The 17,022-nt window shown below is 38.5% G+C and overlaps 1 protein-coding gene across 1 annotated transcript; it reads left to right on the top strand.

The window, feature by feature from the left end:
• The first annotated feature begins 292 nt into the window (after positions 1–292).
• On the top strand, positions 293–16,640 carry LOC133539991 (peptidyl-prolyl cis-trans isomerase FKBP14-like). Its single transcript, XM_061882433.1, has 4 exons — positions 293–620; positions 2,922–3,082; positions 7,627–7,754; positions 16,000–16,640. Exons 1-4 carry the CDS (start codon positions 427–429, stop codon positions 16,156–16,158), a joined length of 642 nt encoding a protein of 213 aa, XP_061738417.1. The 5' UTR covers positions 293–426; the 3' UTR covers positions 16,159–16,640.
• The last annotated feature ends 382 nt before the right edge of the window (positions 16,641–17,022 follow it).

The following is a 17,022-nucleotide window of genomic DNA, read 5'->3' as shown; positions in this document are numbered from 1 at the left end:
ATATATATGTATATATGTATATGAATATATATATATGTATATATATGTGTATATATATGTATATATATATATATATGTGTATATATACATATGTATATATATATATATATATATATATATATATATATATATATATATATATATATATATATATATATATATACGATTTTTTTTGTCACACACACATATATATATATATGTATATATATGTGTGTGTGTGACAAAAAAAAATCGTCTCAAACCGCCCACCCCAAGAAAGCAACCAATCAGACGGGACGAACACTTCCGGTAACACAACGTAACATGCTGCGTCACTGCCACGTAGAAAACGTGTACGCGCTTTTACAAACTACCTCCAACCACACATCTTCTACTCACCTTCTTTAAACATAACATCGTACTTTTTGAGTCCGGTAATAAGACGCCATGCAGCTGTTGGTGTTGAGCTGGTTGTGTTCCGCCCTCGTTTTGGCCGTCTGCGGCGGAACGCTGTCGGAAGCGGAGGTGAAGATAGAAGTTCTGCACAAACCTTTCCTGTGTCGCCGTCAGTCCAAGTACGGAGACATGCTGCTCGTCCACCACCAAGGCTACTTTGAGAATGGAACCTTGTTTCATGACAGGTGAGGTGAACAAAAAACACTTTAAGTCGTGTGAAATGTCCCAATGTGTTTTATACGGTGTTTAAATCACCAACATTCTTATTCTCACTACATGAGACAAGGTGCGTGGTCACAACATTTAAAGTTTTTCCGTGGACCCTTACAACGAATTAGTTTCTCGTCATTTTCTCAAAATAAACTTGACATTTCTGTATTTATTAAACTCCAAAATCAGACAAATACGGAAGCCCGTTCCCGCCACCCAAAAAAAATTAACTCATAATAAATTGTCGAAATAATGATGAACGAAAGTCTAAATCCTGAGATAAGTCTTAAATATGAGATATAAAAGTCATTATTTTCAAATAAAAAGGCATAATTTTGAGATATAAAGTCATATCTTCTTCCTCTTATCCGAGGTCAGGTCGCGGGGGCAGCAGCCTAAGCAGGGAAGCCCAGACTTCCCTCTCCCCAGCCACTTCGTCTAGCTCTTCCTGGGGGATCCCGAGGCGTTCCCAGGCCAGCTGGGAGACATAGTCTTCCCAACATGTCCTGGGTCTTCCCCGTGGCCTCCTACCGGTTGGACGTGCCCTAAACACCTCCCTAAGGAGGCGTTCGGGTGGCATAGAGTCATACTAATAAGATAATAAGATTTTAAGATTATATTTAAAAATATATTTTTATCTCAACTTTGTGGTGGGATAAAAAGGATGATAAATTATGTGATAAAAAGTCCTAATAATAAATAATTCCATGATAGTATTAGTCAAAATTAGGTTCAATAGGCCCCTTTCCCAGCACGGTGGAGGAGGGGTTACTGCATGTGCCTCACAATATGACGGTCCTGAGTAGTCCTGGGTTCAATCCCGGGCTCGGGATCTTTCTGTGTGGAGTTTGTATGTTCTCCCCGTGAATGCGTGGGTTCCCTCCGGGTACTCCGGCTTCCTCCCACCTCCAATGACTTGCGCCTGGGGATAGGTTGATTGGCAACACTAAATTGCCCCTCTTATGTGAGTGTGAACGTTATCTGTCTATCTGTGTTGGCAACTGCGATGAGGTGGCGACTTGTCCAGGGTGTACACCGCCTTCCGTCTAAATGCAGCTGAGATAGGCACCCGCGACCCGAACGGGACAAGCGGTAGTATCTTACGAATTTCAGTGCCTCTCCCGAAAATCACCCGGGGCAACCATTCTTCCGAAATTCTCCCAATTTCCACCCAGACAACAATATAGGTTAAGGCACTGCCTTTGCTTGCCGGCCCAATCACATAATATCTACGGCTTTTCACACACACAAGTGAATGCAAGGCATACTTGGTAAAAAGCCATACAGGTTACACTGAGGGTGGACGTATGAACAACTTTAACATTGTTACAAATATGCGCCACACTGTGAACCCACACCAAACCAGAATGACAAACACATCTCTGGAGAACATCCTCACTGTAACACAACACAACAAATACCCAGAAGCCCTTGCAGCACTAACTCTTCTGGGACGCTACAATATAAAACCCCCGCTGCCCCCCTCCCCCAACGCCATCTCCTCATGCTGTCTCAGGAAGAGCATGTCCCAAATTCCAAACTGCAGTTTAGTGGCATGATAAAAAACATAATGCACTTTAGTGACTTTAATAATAAAAATGGCAGTCCCATGTTGGCATTTTTTTCCATAACTTTAGTTGATTTTTAAAAAAAATCCTTGTTACATTGTTTAATGCACCCAACTTGGGCATCACATCAAAATTAGACATAATAATGTGTTAATTACACGACTGAATATATCAGTATCGGTTGATTTTGGAATCGGTAATTAAGAGTTGGACAATATCGGATATCGGCAAAAAAGCCATTATCGAACATCTCTAATAATAATATGACTCCTTTTAATGCGCCCAATAATCCGGTGCGCTTTTATATATGAAAAAAGATCAAAAATAGCCCATTCATCGGCAGTGGTCCGGAAAATACGGTATTTGGTATAATAATTATAATGAAACTTTTTCAAAACAGGTTAGAGGTTACAAAAGCTCCTTTTGGATGCACGGAGATGGACTCAAAACTTCCTTCTTTTTTTTTATTTTTATAACAAAAAAAAAAGTTTTAAATTTATAAAAAAATGTCAATGTATTTTTTAAAATTATGATATTATTTAAAATCGGTATGAATAAGAATGGGGATCCGTCCGTGGATCAACTTGCCGCTATTCTGTACTTTGTAATTGTGTCATACTGCGCAAGAGTTTTCCGAGCACCAGCGTAGAAGAGGACAGAAGAGTTTCCAATATCACATGAAAGCGTTTGTCTGTGTGTGTCCACCAGTCGCGCTAACTCTGCTGACGGCGACAAACACGCCATGTGGTTCACGTTGGGCATCAGGGAGGCCGTCGCAGGCTGGGACAAAGGCCTGCAGAGCATGTGCGCTGGAGAGAAGAGGAAGCTGACCATACCTCCTGCCCTCGCTTTCGGGAAAGAAGGCAACGGTGCGGCTCTACACAATACCGTACAATGTTTCCCACACATCGCTACTATACATGTGCCGTGGGGGCGTGGTCAGTATGACACGTCATCACATTGATGATGTCATGATTCATTTTGACTGGCAATGATGCATATATTTTCTTTCAAAAGGCTAAACATACTTACACATAAACTGAAAAAAGTAGTACAATTATGCAGGATGAAGACTGGCACTAATGTCGTTAGCTTAATGCTAACGTACAATGGCCCAGCTAACAAAGATGAGTATGGCTAATGGCAGGGCACGTTCATTATGGACAATCACTCATTCTCGCATTCATACATACCAACAATTTCAAGTCTACATGGAAGTTAACGTACACATTTTTGGACTCTCCCACAGAGATATCCAAACAGTTGTTTGACAACGCACACGGGGTAAAGTTACACGTTGTGGGTTCCATCCATCCATCCATTTTCCCACCGCTTGTCGCTTTAGGGTTGCGGGGGGAGGGTGCTGGAGCCTATCTCAGCTGCATTCGGGCGGTAGGCATTGTACACCCTGGACAAGTCGCCACCTCATTAGAGGGCCAACAGATAGACAGACAACATTCACACTCACATTCGCACACTAGGGCCAATCAACCTATCCACAGGTGCATGTCTTTGGAGGTGGGAAGAAGCCGGAGTACCCGGAGGGAACCCACCCAGTCACGGGGAGAATATGCAAACTCCACACAGAAAGATCCCGATCCCGGGATTGAAGTCGGGACTACTCAGGACCTTCGTATTGTGAGGCACACGCACTAGCCCCTGTTCCATCGTACTGCCCGTTTTTGTGGGTTGTAATGTAGAAATGAGGGTAGTTTCCACAAGTATTAATGACGATAACTTAATTACGATCCATCCATTTTCTACCATTTGTCCCTTTTTGGGGTCGCGGAGTGTTGCCAATCAACCTAGGTGCATGTCTTTGGAGTTGGGAGGAAGCCGGAGTACTTCAATATATACTTTTTTTTTTTTTTACACTTTATCGAAATAAATATTTACCAATTGATTATTATATTTATCAGTTTGTGTTATATGTTATATATATATATATATATATATATATAGTTTTGAATGGCAGGGTCCATGCTATCACATGTTGATACAAATATAACATTTACATAATAAAAGTCAACTACAGGCTTCCCAAATGCTGTAATAAATTAAGCCTGATGAGTTGACTTGAAACTGTTTAATGTTGCACTTTTTATATGTAGAAGAAAGGTTTTGTCATTTTATTTAATCAAAGCAACAACTTGAGGCAGTTTAATGTGGATTAGCGTTGGCAGAATTATTATAGTGTTCCCAATGTTCAAAGGATAAAGCCATTGTTTACAAATTTGGTAAATAAATAACCCAAAAATGTATATTTTGTTGTTTTGTTACTGTACCGAAAATGAACTGAACCGTGACCTCGAACCAAAATTTTTGTGTACAGTTACACCCCTAATATATATATATTCATATTTATATATATATATATATATATATATATATATATATTAGGGTCACAATTCGATAATATATCGATTCAACGCGATTCTCGATTCAAAAACGATATTTTTCCGATTCAAAACGATTCTGTATTCATTCAAAACATAGGATTTCAGCAGGATCTACCTCAGTCTGCTGACATGCAAGCAGAGTTGCAGATTTAAAAAAAAAAAAGCTTTTATAATTGTAAAGGACAATGTTTCATCAACTGATTGCAATAATGTACATTTGTTTTAACTATTGTACGAACCAAAAATATGACTTATTTTATCTTTGTGAAAATATTGGACACAGTGTGTTGTCAAGCTTATGAGATGCGATGCAAGTGTAAGCAACTGTGACACTATTGTTCTTTTTTAAAATTTTTTATAAATTCCTACTGATAATGTCAATGAGGGATTTTTAATCACTGCTATGCTGAAATTATAACTAATATTGATACTGTTGTTGATAATATTCATTTTTGTTTCACTACTTTTGGTTTGTTCTGTGTCGTGTTTGTGTCTCCTCTCAATTTCTCTGTTTATTGCAGTTCTGAGTGTTGCTGGGTTTGGTTTTGGAATTGGATTGCATTGTTATGGTGTTGCTGTGTAGTGGTTTGTTGGATTGATTGAAAAAAAAAAATCGATTTAAAAAAAAATGAGAATCGATTCTGAATCGCACAACGTATTCGATTCGTATTCTAATCTATTTTTTCCCACACCCCTAATAAATATATATATATATATTTTGTATATATATATATATTTTATCTACTTGGTTTATTACTGTATTGTATTTAAAAGGACATTTTTTTTTTAATATTTTTATAAAATGTTTCAGTACTAACTTACAGTATTTAAGTAAGTTTGTTACAGTTCATATATTATTCATAGTAGTACTATAATATATATATTTTACAAAAACATTTACGAGATATGAAACTCTTATTCACTGTTATTGAATGTAATTAGAAGTTTATTACATTTTATTTATTATATATTACTATTATACATTTTTTGAAAAAACTTTTAGGCTATGTTAAACTACTAATTTATTAATCATTTTCCAACGCGACTAGCTGTATCGCTGCTAACAGGAGATTCCGATGCATTTTTCTTTTAATTAGTCCTTTAACATTTTTATGATATTTGAGATGTTTTTTAAACATATTATGGCCATTAGTACGTGAATGATAGTCTGTATACAAAAGGGGTGCAGATTGCTACCGGTCGATTGTGGAGGGTGTGTGAGTCAATCAGCAAAAAAAAAATTAAAAAAATTAGCGACCATCAATCTTCACTAAGACGTCACTTGATTGAAATTTTAGGCACCTGGGGATCTTGTGAGATGACGCTGGCTGCTGCGAGGTCATTATTAAGAAAACATGACCGACAGGAAGGCGAAAAACATTTTTTATTTCAACAGACTCTCGCGCCGAACCTCCGTAAAAACTCTAAAGACCGACTGCACAGTTTTTGTCTTCACAATAAAAGCCCTGCTTAATCCTGCCTGCGCTAACAAAATAAGAGTCTCAAAAAGCTAGCGTGCACAAGCTCGCAAGCTTTGGAGTTTGCCGCCAACATATTTCTTGTAAAGTGTATAAAAAGGAGTATGGAAGCTGGACAAATAAAATGCAAAAAACCAACCACTTTCATGTGGTATTGGACAGAAAGGAAAACTTTTTCTCCTCCATTCAAAAATGCGGATGTTATCAGCACTACTGTTTGATTCCAATCAGTGCAAGTCATCAGAATCAGGTAATACACCAACTTTTATTCTTGTCTTTTGAAGGAATCAATAAATTACTATCTATCTATCTATCTATCATGTTAGAAAGTACAGTATTTTTCGGATTATAAGTCACTTTTTCTTTTTCATAGTTTATACTCTGGAGCGACCTATGTGCGAAATTATTAACACATTACCGTAAAATATCAGATACCGGTAATATTATTTAACTCATTCACTTAAGAGACTAGGAGTGTATCAGCAATCGTGACACACACACACGTCAACCAATAAAAATTAGGCGGGGGCGGGTCAAGGCAGAAGTGAGTTGTGAAAAATAAAGCTGCTACCTGCTACTTCCGTACCTATGAAAATTGATCATTTCAACATTGACAGTAACTTATAAAAATTGAGAAGGGCTGAAAAAAAATGACACCGAAAAGGAAATCATATACTGCAGGTTGCAAGCTGGAAGTAGTGAAATATGCAACAGAAAACGACTCTTACCATAATATGTAACGCTAACATGCCAGGCACGTTCTCAGTTCCTTATTTATGCGTCATATAACGTACACTTATTCAGCCTGTCGTTCACTATTCTTTATTTATTTTAAATTGCCTTTTAAATTTACTCTTGGTGTTGGATTTTATCAAATAAATTTCCCCCAAAAATGAGACTTGTATATGTTTTTTTCCTTCTTTATTATGCATTTTTGGCCGGTGCGATTTATACTGCGGAGCGAGTTATAATCCGAAAAATACGATAATTAAACATGCTTGTATTATCATTAAACACCTTTTAACTTGTTAACAAAAATGTATCTTTCTTAAATCAATAAATATAAATTATATATATGAATGATGTAGACACCCTCGACTTGGTGAACTGAAAAGTAGCTCGCCTGCAGAAAAAGTGTGGGGACCCCCTGCCATACAACATAGACATTCATACATTACCTTTATTTTTGCTTCATATAGAAAAAAACAACTTATTTTCAAGATGTAATGGCTTTTATTTTGCCACGGCGGCACGCCTTGATCAATTCCTTAATGCATGTTATGGCCTTCTTATTGGACTATTTTCTGTTTTGCATGTAAATCTGTTCTGTTCTGAACGCCTCTCTAGGGCTCCCACTCTGATTTATTTCTTACCGTGGAGCATGTGAACTACTAAGCCTTTTTCCTGGTAAGCTTGCTCAACAAAAACATTTTATGACTAACAATCACAATGTCTTTTAAGTACAGTAAAACACTCTCAAGTCGTATCAAGACTCTTTTTTGTTTGTTCTTATCTATTTCTTTCTCACCTTATCAGGTAAAATCCCTCCTGAAAGCACTCTGATCTTCATGATCGAGCTGCTGGAGATCAGAAACGGGCCCAGGTCGCACGAGTCCTTCCAGGAGATGGACCTGAACGACGACTGGAGGCTTTCCAAAACTGAGGTGAAGGATTGCTTGTCAACTATTTTAGATAAACAGTGTTTACCAAAGAACAAAAAGCCAATGTCGTATAATTAGCATATTCCTCCCACATCCAAAGACATGCACCTGGGGATTGGTTGATTGGCGACACTAAATGGTCCCTTGTGTGTGAATGTTGTTTGTCTATCTGTGTTGGCCCTGCGATGAGGTGGCGACTTGTCCAGGGTGTAAGCCGCCTACCACCTGAATGCAGCTGAGATAGGCTCCAGCACGCCCCGCAACCCCGAAAAAGGGACAAGCGGTAGAAAATGGATGGTTGGATGGCTGTAATGCATGTATTGTGTTTCAAAAGCTACATGCATACATTTAAAGAAAAATCTTATTAATATTAACATGTCTTTTTTTCTGCCCTGCCTGAATACTTTGAATTCAGTTTGGCAGATTGTTGAACTTTTTAAAATTTCTTTTAAATTACAGACAAAAAATAAAATGATAATTAATTGAAATATTTTTTAAAAGAGACAACAAAACTTCCAGGTTGCGGTCGTTTATAGAATCCCTCCAACTGAAATTACTGTAAAAGAAAGTACATAAATGTACACGTGAAATGCCAAAAAAAACAAAAAACAACAAGGTAAATCAACAATACAGTCTGGTATGAACTGGCCTAAGCAACTGAAACCATACAGTAATAAAGTTTGCGCTTATGATGCTAGCTTGATGCTAACATTCAATAGATTTCACCATTGGCATGCGAAGGGACATTAGCGATCATTTGAAACTGTTGCAAATTTGTTTTCAAAAATATTTTAAGAGCACAAACATGGCTACTTAAATACATTAAACTCTAAATATACAGTATACTGTGAAAACTGTAAACAGTCCTTTTTAAATTAGAGACGAAAAAGTGAATAATGAAGTGCACGTGCATGTAGGTATGATTTTAAATCGACAATAAAGTTTAATAGCAACTGAAAAAGAAGTAATACAACTATACACAAAGGTTGCCCCCTTATGCCGCTAGCTTAATGCTGAAATACAATAGAGCACCCCATTGACACGCTAACACAAATTAGCATTGCGATGGTTTTTAACTTTTTTAAAGGTGTACCAAATTTTATTTTAACAGAACAAAAGAGACAGCAAAACTTCCAGATTGCAGTCGTTTATAGAATGCCTCCAAATGAAATTACTGTAAAACTAAGCACATAAAAGAAAGTACATTAATATACACGTGAAATGCCAAAAACATAAAAAAACATGTTAAATTAACAATACAGCGTGGTATGAAGTGACCTAAGCAACTGAAACCATATAGAAGTGAAGTGAATTATATTTATATAGCGCTTTTCTCTAGTAACTCAAAGCACTTTACATAGTGAAAGCCAATATCTAAGTTACATTTAAACCAGTGTGGGTGGCACTGGGAGCAGGTGGGTAAAGTGTCTTGCCCAAGGACACAACCACAGTGACTAAATGGCGGAAGCGGGAATCGAACCTGCAACCCTTAAGTTGCTGGCACGGCCACTCTACCAACCGAGCTATACCGCCCTAGTAATAAAGTTTGCGCTTATGATGCTAGCTTGATGCTAACATGCAATGGATTTTACCATTGGCATGCTAACAGACTTTAGCGATCATTGTTATAAATTTCTATTCAAAAAGTTTTTAAGAGAAAAAAACTTGACATAAACTGCATGAGAATAACTACTTAAACACATTAAACTCTAAATATATACTGTGAAAACTGTAAAGAGTCCTTCTAAATCAGAGATGAAAAAGTGAATAATGAAGTGCACATGCGTGTAGGAATGATGTTAAATCGACAATGCAGTTTAATAGCAACTGAAAAAGAAGTAATACAACGATACACGATAAAGGTTAGTCCCTTATGCCGCTAGCTTAAATATGTTAGCCCTCATCGCAGGGCCAACATACAGTGAGGCAAAAAAGTATTTAGTCAGCCACCGATTGTGCAAGGTCTCCCACTTAAAATGATGACAGAGGTCTGTAATTTTCATCATAGGTACACTTCAACTGTGAAAGACAGAATGTGAAAAAAAAAATCCAGGAATTCACATTGTAGGAATTTTAAAGAATTTATTTGTAAATTATGGTAAAAAAAATAAGTATTTGGTCAACCATTCAAAGCTCTCACTGATGGAAGGAGGTTTTGGCTCAAAATCTCACGATACATGGTCCCATTCATTGTTTCCTTAACACGGATCGATCGTCCTATCCCTTCAGCAGAAAAACAGCCCCAAAGCATGATGTTTCCACCCCCATTGCAACTCAGTATTCTTCGTTCCTCCAAACACGACGAGTTGAGTTTATACCGAAATGGATACATGGATGATACAGCAGCGGACTGGGAGAATGTTATGTGGTCAGATGAAACCAAAATAGAACTTTTTGGTATAAACTCAACTCGTCGTGTTTGGAGGAAGAAGAATACTGAGTTGCATCCTACTCAGGACCTTCGTATTGTGAGGCAGACGCACTAATCCCTGTGCCACCGTGAAGCCCATGTATATATATGTTTATGTATGTATATATATATATATATATATATATATATATATATATATATATGTATATATGTATTTGGTCACTTCAAACAAGGAAAAATTCCTGGCTCTCACAGACCTGTAACTTCTTCTTTAAGAAGCTCTTCTTTCCTCCACTCGTTACCTGTATTAATGGCACTTGTTTGAACTCGTTATCTGTATAAAAGACACCTGTCCAGAGCCTCAAACAGTCAGACTCCAAACTCCACTATGGCCAAGACCAAAGAGCTGACGAAGGACACCAGGAAAATAATTGTAGACCTGCACCAGACTGGGAAGTGTGAATCTACAATAGGCAAGCAGCTTGGTATGAAAAAAATCAACTGTGGGAGCAATTATCAGAAAATGGAAGACATACAAGACCACTGATAATCTCCCTCGATCTGGGGTTCCACGCAAGATCTCATACCTTGGGGTCAAAATGATCATGAGAAAGGTGAGCAAAAATCCCAGAACCACACGAGGGGACCTGGTGAATGACCTGCAGAGAGCTGGGACCAAAGTAACAAAGGTTACCATAAGTAACACACTACGCCGACAGGGAATCAAATCCTGCAGTGCCAGACGTGTCCCCCTGTTTAAGCCAGTGCAGGTCCAGGCCCGTCTGAAGTTTGGCAGAGAGCACATGGATGATACAGCAGAGGATTGGGAGAATGTCATGTGGTCTGATGAAACCAAAATATAACTTTTTGATATAAACTCAACTTGTCGTGTTTGGAGGAAGAAGAATACTGAGTTGCATCCCAAGAACACCATACCTACTGTGAAGCATGGGGGTGGAAAAATCATGCTTTGGGGCTGTTTCTCCGCTAAGGGGACAGGACGATGGATCCGTGTTAAGGAAGAATGAATGGGATCACGTATCGGGAGATTTTGAGCCAAAACCTCCTTCCATCAGTGAGAGCTTTGAATGGTTGACAAAATACTTATTTTCCACCATAATTTAAAAATAAATTCTTTAAAAGTCCTACAATGTGAATTCCTCGATTTTTTTTTTCACATTCTGTCTCACAGTTGAAGTGTACCTATGATGAAAATTACAGACCTCTGTCAACATTTTAAGTGGGAGAACTTGAGCAATCTGTGGCTGACTAAATACTTTTTTGCCCCACTGTATATTGAATTTAAAAAAAAAAATGCAATTGCATGCAATACATGTATTTTTTCTGTAAAAAAAAAAAAAAAAAGAAGAAGAATAGTAAGAAAAGATAAAATAGTTACCGAATATTTCAGATTATAAATCTCAGTTTTTTTTCATAGTTTGGCCGGGGTTGCAGCTCTTACTCTGAAGCGATTTATGTGTGATATTATTAATAAATTACTGTAAAACATCAAATAATATTCATCTCATTCACGGAACAGAATAGGCGTGATGGATGGATGGATGGACTCTTACCATAATATGTTACGTTAACATACCAGGCACGTTCTCAGTTGGTTATTTATGCGTCATATAATGTACACTTATTCAGCCTGTTGTTCACTATTCTTTATTTATTTTGAATTGCCTTTCAAACATCTATTTTTGGTGTTGGATTTTATCAAATAAATTTCCCCCAAAAATGCGACTTATACTCTAGTGCAGGGGTCTCAAACATGTGGCCCGCATTTCGATATGACAATTTAATGTCGGTGCGGCCCGCAAGTTTAATATTAAGGGCGCTTGACAGCGTCATACTTGCCAACGTCCCCAATTTTTCGGAAGACCCCTGAATTTGAGGGCACCAATTCTATCTAAGCCCCCGTCCATATTTACCTGCTCAACAATATTCCGGGAGTGCCATAATGGCACTGCCTTTAGCGACCCCTACATCCTGAACTGACAGCGTGCAAGCCCAGTTGTATGTTGCATCTGGCCATGCAAGACGCACGTGTGGTATTGCAAAATATATTTGATAAACAGCTACACACGTCACACTAAGTAAGGGCGGCCGTAGAAAAAACTTAAACACTATTACAAATATGTGCCAGACTGTGAACCCACACCAAACAAGAATGACAAACACATTTCGGGAGAACATCCGCATCGTAACACAACATAAACACAACAGAATAATTACCCAGAATCCCATGCAGCCCAAACTCATCCGGGCTACAATATACACACACCCGCTACCACAAACCCCACACCCTCCCTACCTGCGTCGATTGCGGTTTTTTATATTGTAGCCCGGGAGACTTAGGGCTGCAAGGTGTTCTGGGTATTTGTTCTCTTGTGTTTAAGTTGTGTTAAGGTACGGAAATTCTCCCAAAAAGGGTTTGTCATTCTTGTTTGGTGTGGGTTCAAAGTGTGGCGCATATTTGTAACAGTGTTAAAGTTGTTTATACGACCACCCGCAGTGTGACCTGTATGGCTGTTGACCAAGTACGTCTTGCAGCCGCCAACGTTGTTCTGCACAAGTCTCACACATATTATGGAGCCGGCACATTGGTTGTGTGATGTAAAAGCGTGCACAATAACATATAGTGGAGCAGTAGTCCTCTTTTAGGGGGTGCGCAAACCCCTGGAGGTACTTGAAGGTGTATGCAAAGGGACAAGTGAAATTTATTAAAAACATTCTAAAAAATAGCAGCAATTTATAAAGCCTTCATAAATATGTTTATTGAATAATACTTCAATGAAATACAACAATCCAACATTCAGTGTTGACAGCTAGACTTTTTATGGACATGTTCCATAAATATAGATGTTAAAGATTTCTTTTTTTGTGAAGAAATGTTTAGAATTAAGTTGATGAATACAGATGGATCTCTATTACAATCCCCAAAGAGGGTACTTTAAGTTGATTACTTCTATGTGTAGAAATCTTTATTCATAATTGAATCACTTGTTTATTTTTCAACAAGTTTTTTAGTTATTTTTATATCTTTTTTTCAAAATAATTCAAGAAAGACCACTACGAATGAGCAATATTTTGGACTGTTATACAATTTAATAAATCAGAAACTGATGACATAGTGCTGTATTTTACTTCTTCATCTCTTTTTTTTCAACCAAAAATGCTTTGCTCTGATTAGGGGGTGCTTGAATTAAAACAGTGTTCACAGTGAAAAAAGGTTGAGAACCACTGTTGTAGAGGACGTTAAAGGCAGTGAAGTCACGGCAGCCCTTAATAATGTCGGCCGGGTGAAAATTGGGACAAAATCGGGAGAATGGTTGCAACGGTAGATTGTCGGGAAGTGCACTGAAATTCAGGAGCCTCCTGGAAAAATCGTGATGGTTGGCAAGTATGTTGCTAGGGCGGGAAAGCCATTTTTAGAAGGTGAATTCATTAAAAAGTGCCTGTTAGATTTTTTAAGAAATCTTTTCTAGCGGCCCAGCCTCACCCAGTTTCTGCACCCAGTGGCCCCCAGGTAAATTGAGTTTGAGACCCCTGCTCTAAGGCGACTTATATATGTTTGTTTCCTTCTTTGTTATGCATTTTCGGCTGGTGCGACTTATACTCCAGAACGACTTATACTCCGAAAAATACGGTAATTGATGGACATTATTTGCAGACTTTTAGCGGGCCGCGTTAATTGATGTGGCGTGCCAGTTCTGGCCCCCGGGCCTTGACTTTGATGCTTGTGTGTTATAGCATCATAAAGGAGTCAATTTAGTTTATTAGGGCATTTAAAGCAAAAAAACTTGCAGTTCTCTGGTAATATTATGCCAGTGGTTCTTAACCTGGGTTCGATCGAAACCTAGGGGTTCAATGAGTCGGCCTCAGGGGTTCGGCAGAGCCTACGCCGCTGAGGTCAAGACACACCCGACTCATCGTGTAAATAAAAACTTCTCCCTATCAGCGTAATACCCCCAATTAATGTACCTTTGCGTCGGTTAAAAAGAGCACAGCTCCCTGCTCCACTCTCACCACACTCTACAGAGGCACTATAGAGATCCTACTGACCAACTGCATCTCTGTCTGAATTGGAGCCTGCAGTGCCTCAGGCTGGAAGTCTCTGCAGAGAGTGGTGAGGACAGCGGAAAAGATCATTAGGACTGCTCGTCCTTCTATCCAGGAGATCGCAAAAAGCCGCTGCCTGACCAAGGCTCAGAAAATCTGTAGAGACTCCTCCCACCCCCACCAAGAACTGTTTTCAATGCTGGACTCTCGAAAGAGATTCCGCAGCCTCCGTAGCAGAACCTCCAGGTTCTGTAACAGCTTCTTCCCTCAGGCTATAAGACTCTTGAGCGCATCATAATAATCCCCTCAAATCCCCCAAAAACAGATTAACTCGCTAGAATATACCGTATTTTTTGGATTATAAATCGCTCCGCAGTATACGTCTCACTGGCTGGAAAATGTATAATAAAGAAGGAAAAAAACATTTATAAGTCGCACTGGAGTGTAAGTCGCATTTTTGGGGGAAATTTATTTGATAAAATCCAACACCAAGAAGAGACATTTTAAAGGCAATTTAAAATAAATAAAGAATAGTGAACATCAGGCTGAATAAGTGTACGTTATATCACGCATAAATAACCAACTGAGAACGTGCCTGGTATGTTAACGTAAAATATTATGGTAAGTGTCATTCAAGTAACTATAACATATAGAACATGCTATACGTTTACCAAACAATCTGTCACCCCTAATCGATAAATCCGATGAAATCTTCTTCCTCGATGTCGCTTCTAAGTACTTGATTTCCTTTTCGGTGCCATTTTTGTTCAGCCCTTCTCAGTTTTTATCAGTTACCGCCAACGTTGAAATGATCCATTTTAATAGCTACGGCAGTAGCATATAGCATATAACAGTTAGCATCCCATGACCCACAATGCACTTCTGCCATGACCCTCCCCCGCCGGATTCTTATTTGTTGACGTGTGTATGACGATTACTGACGTGTGTGTGACGATTACTGACATTTTTTTTCGTCTCTTCCGCGAATGAGATAAATAATATTATTTAATATTTTAGGGTAATGTGTTAATAATTTCACACATTAGTCGCTCCAGAGTATATGTCTCACCCCCGGCCAAACTATGAAAAAAAATGCGATTTATAATCCAAAAAATACAGTAAATAGAAGAAAACATACGTCCATAAACCTGGATGCATATGCAAAAGTGTAATATATTTATCTGTACAGTAATCTATTTATTTATATCTGCACCATATATCTCTTTTATCTTACACTACAACGACCTAATGCAACAACATTTTGTTTTTATTTTATGTAACTCATTTTCCATCTGATTTGCAGGTGTGCAAATTGTTGTGAGTTCATGCACTGTGTTGGTTTTGTTCTTTGAACAAGGTGATGTTCATGCACGGTTCATTTTGTGCACCAGTAAATAAAACCTAACTTTGTCATGAATTTGAAAAAAATAATAATAATAATAATAATTTGACTAAAGAAGGGTTCATATGAAACTAGTGGGGTTCGGTACTTCCAACAAGGTTAAGAACCATGGTTTATGCACACTTTTAGAACAGTAGATATTATAGTGCACTTTGACGGATGCAGTATTTAATAAATAAACATGCTGACAATAATGCTAGAGTTTTAAATGTAAATACTGCCTCTGCAAAATCGAAATAGTTCACCTGTATATGAGATAATCTAAGTCAACTCACAGTGTAGTTTTACACCACAGCAAAATACAAGCCTACTAAAACAGTGTTACTCAGAAATAAGCATTATTACACCTCCATTTGGTGTACCTAATGAGCTGTCCAGCAACTTCTAACTGACGCAGTTACCCCCTGCAGGTAAAAGAATACCTGAGGAAGGAATTTGAGCGGCACGGCTACCCTCCCAACGACACCGTGCACGAGAACATGGTGGCGGACATTTTCGCCAAGGAAGACGAGAACAAAGATGGCTTCATATCCTCCAGGGAGTTCACTTACAAACACGATGAACTTTAATCGTTTTTGCAAGCTCGTCCGGATGATTTGGCGGCCCCAACAAGAAATTTCAAAGTTGACTTAAAAGCGCTTCCTTAAACAAATATTTTAAAAGAATAGCCCCTGCTTACCAGATTCTGGTATCGTCACTAAAATCGATGAAGATGTCCATCATGAGAGGACACAAGTAAATGTCTCAAGAAGTCGTATGAGCTTGAGAGGTGCTGCAAAGGGGAAATAGAGAAAAGTGCCCAAAGAGAGGTGTGGCATCGTATTCAAAAAGACTCGAGGTGTCATTGCTGCTAAAGTTGCATCAACTAAGTACTGAGCAAAGGCTCTGAATAGTTAAGAGATTTTTTAGTTTTATAGTACATTTGCTAAAATGTATACATTTGGTTTTTTTCTGTCAAGATGGGGTGCTGAGTGTATGTTCATGAGAAATAAAATGAACTTTTCTGATTTCAGCAAATGGCTGCAATCAAACAAAAAGTGACAAACTTAAAGGAGTTTAAGTACTCTTCTGTGTGTGTGTGTGTGTGTGTGTGTGTGTGTGTGTGTGTGTGTGTGTGTGTGTGTGTGTGTGTGTGTGTGTGTGTGTGTGTGTGTGTGTGTGTGTGTGTGTGTGTGTGTGTGTGTGTGTGTGTGCTCGTGGGTTCTGGCAATGCTTACTTAATGGGGACATTGCTCTGTTTACACAGTCACCTTTATGGAACCTCTGATGGTATGGAGACAAAAAACAGGTCCCCTAAATCAGTGGTCCCCAACGTTTTTGTATCCGCGGACCGGTCAACGCTTAATAATTTGTCCAGCGGGGGGGGGTCCTTTTTTTTTTCTTTTTTTTTTCTCTTCTTTGTCATGAAAAAGGGAGGTTTTTGTGGTTGGTGC

The sequence above is a fragment of the Nerophis ophidion genome, linkage group LG21 (assembly GCF_033978795.1).
Source record: "Nerophis ophidion isolate RoL-2023_Sa linkage group LG21, RoL_Noph_v1.0, whole genome shotgun sequence".
NCBI lineage: Eukaryota > Metazoa > Chordata > Actinopteri > Syngnathiformes > Syngnathidae > Nerophis > Nerophis ophidion.
This window is presented reverse-complemented; position numbering and strand designations above follow the sequence as displayed.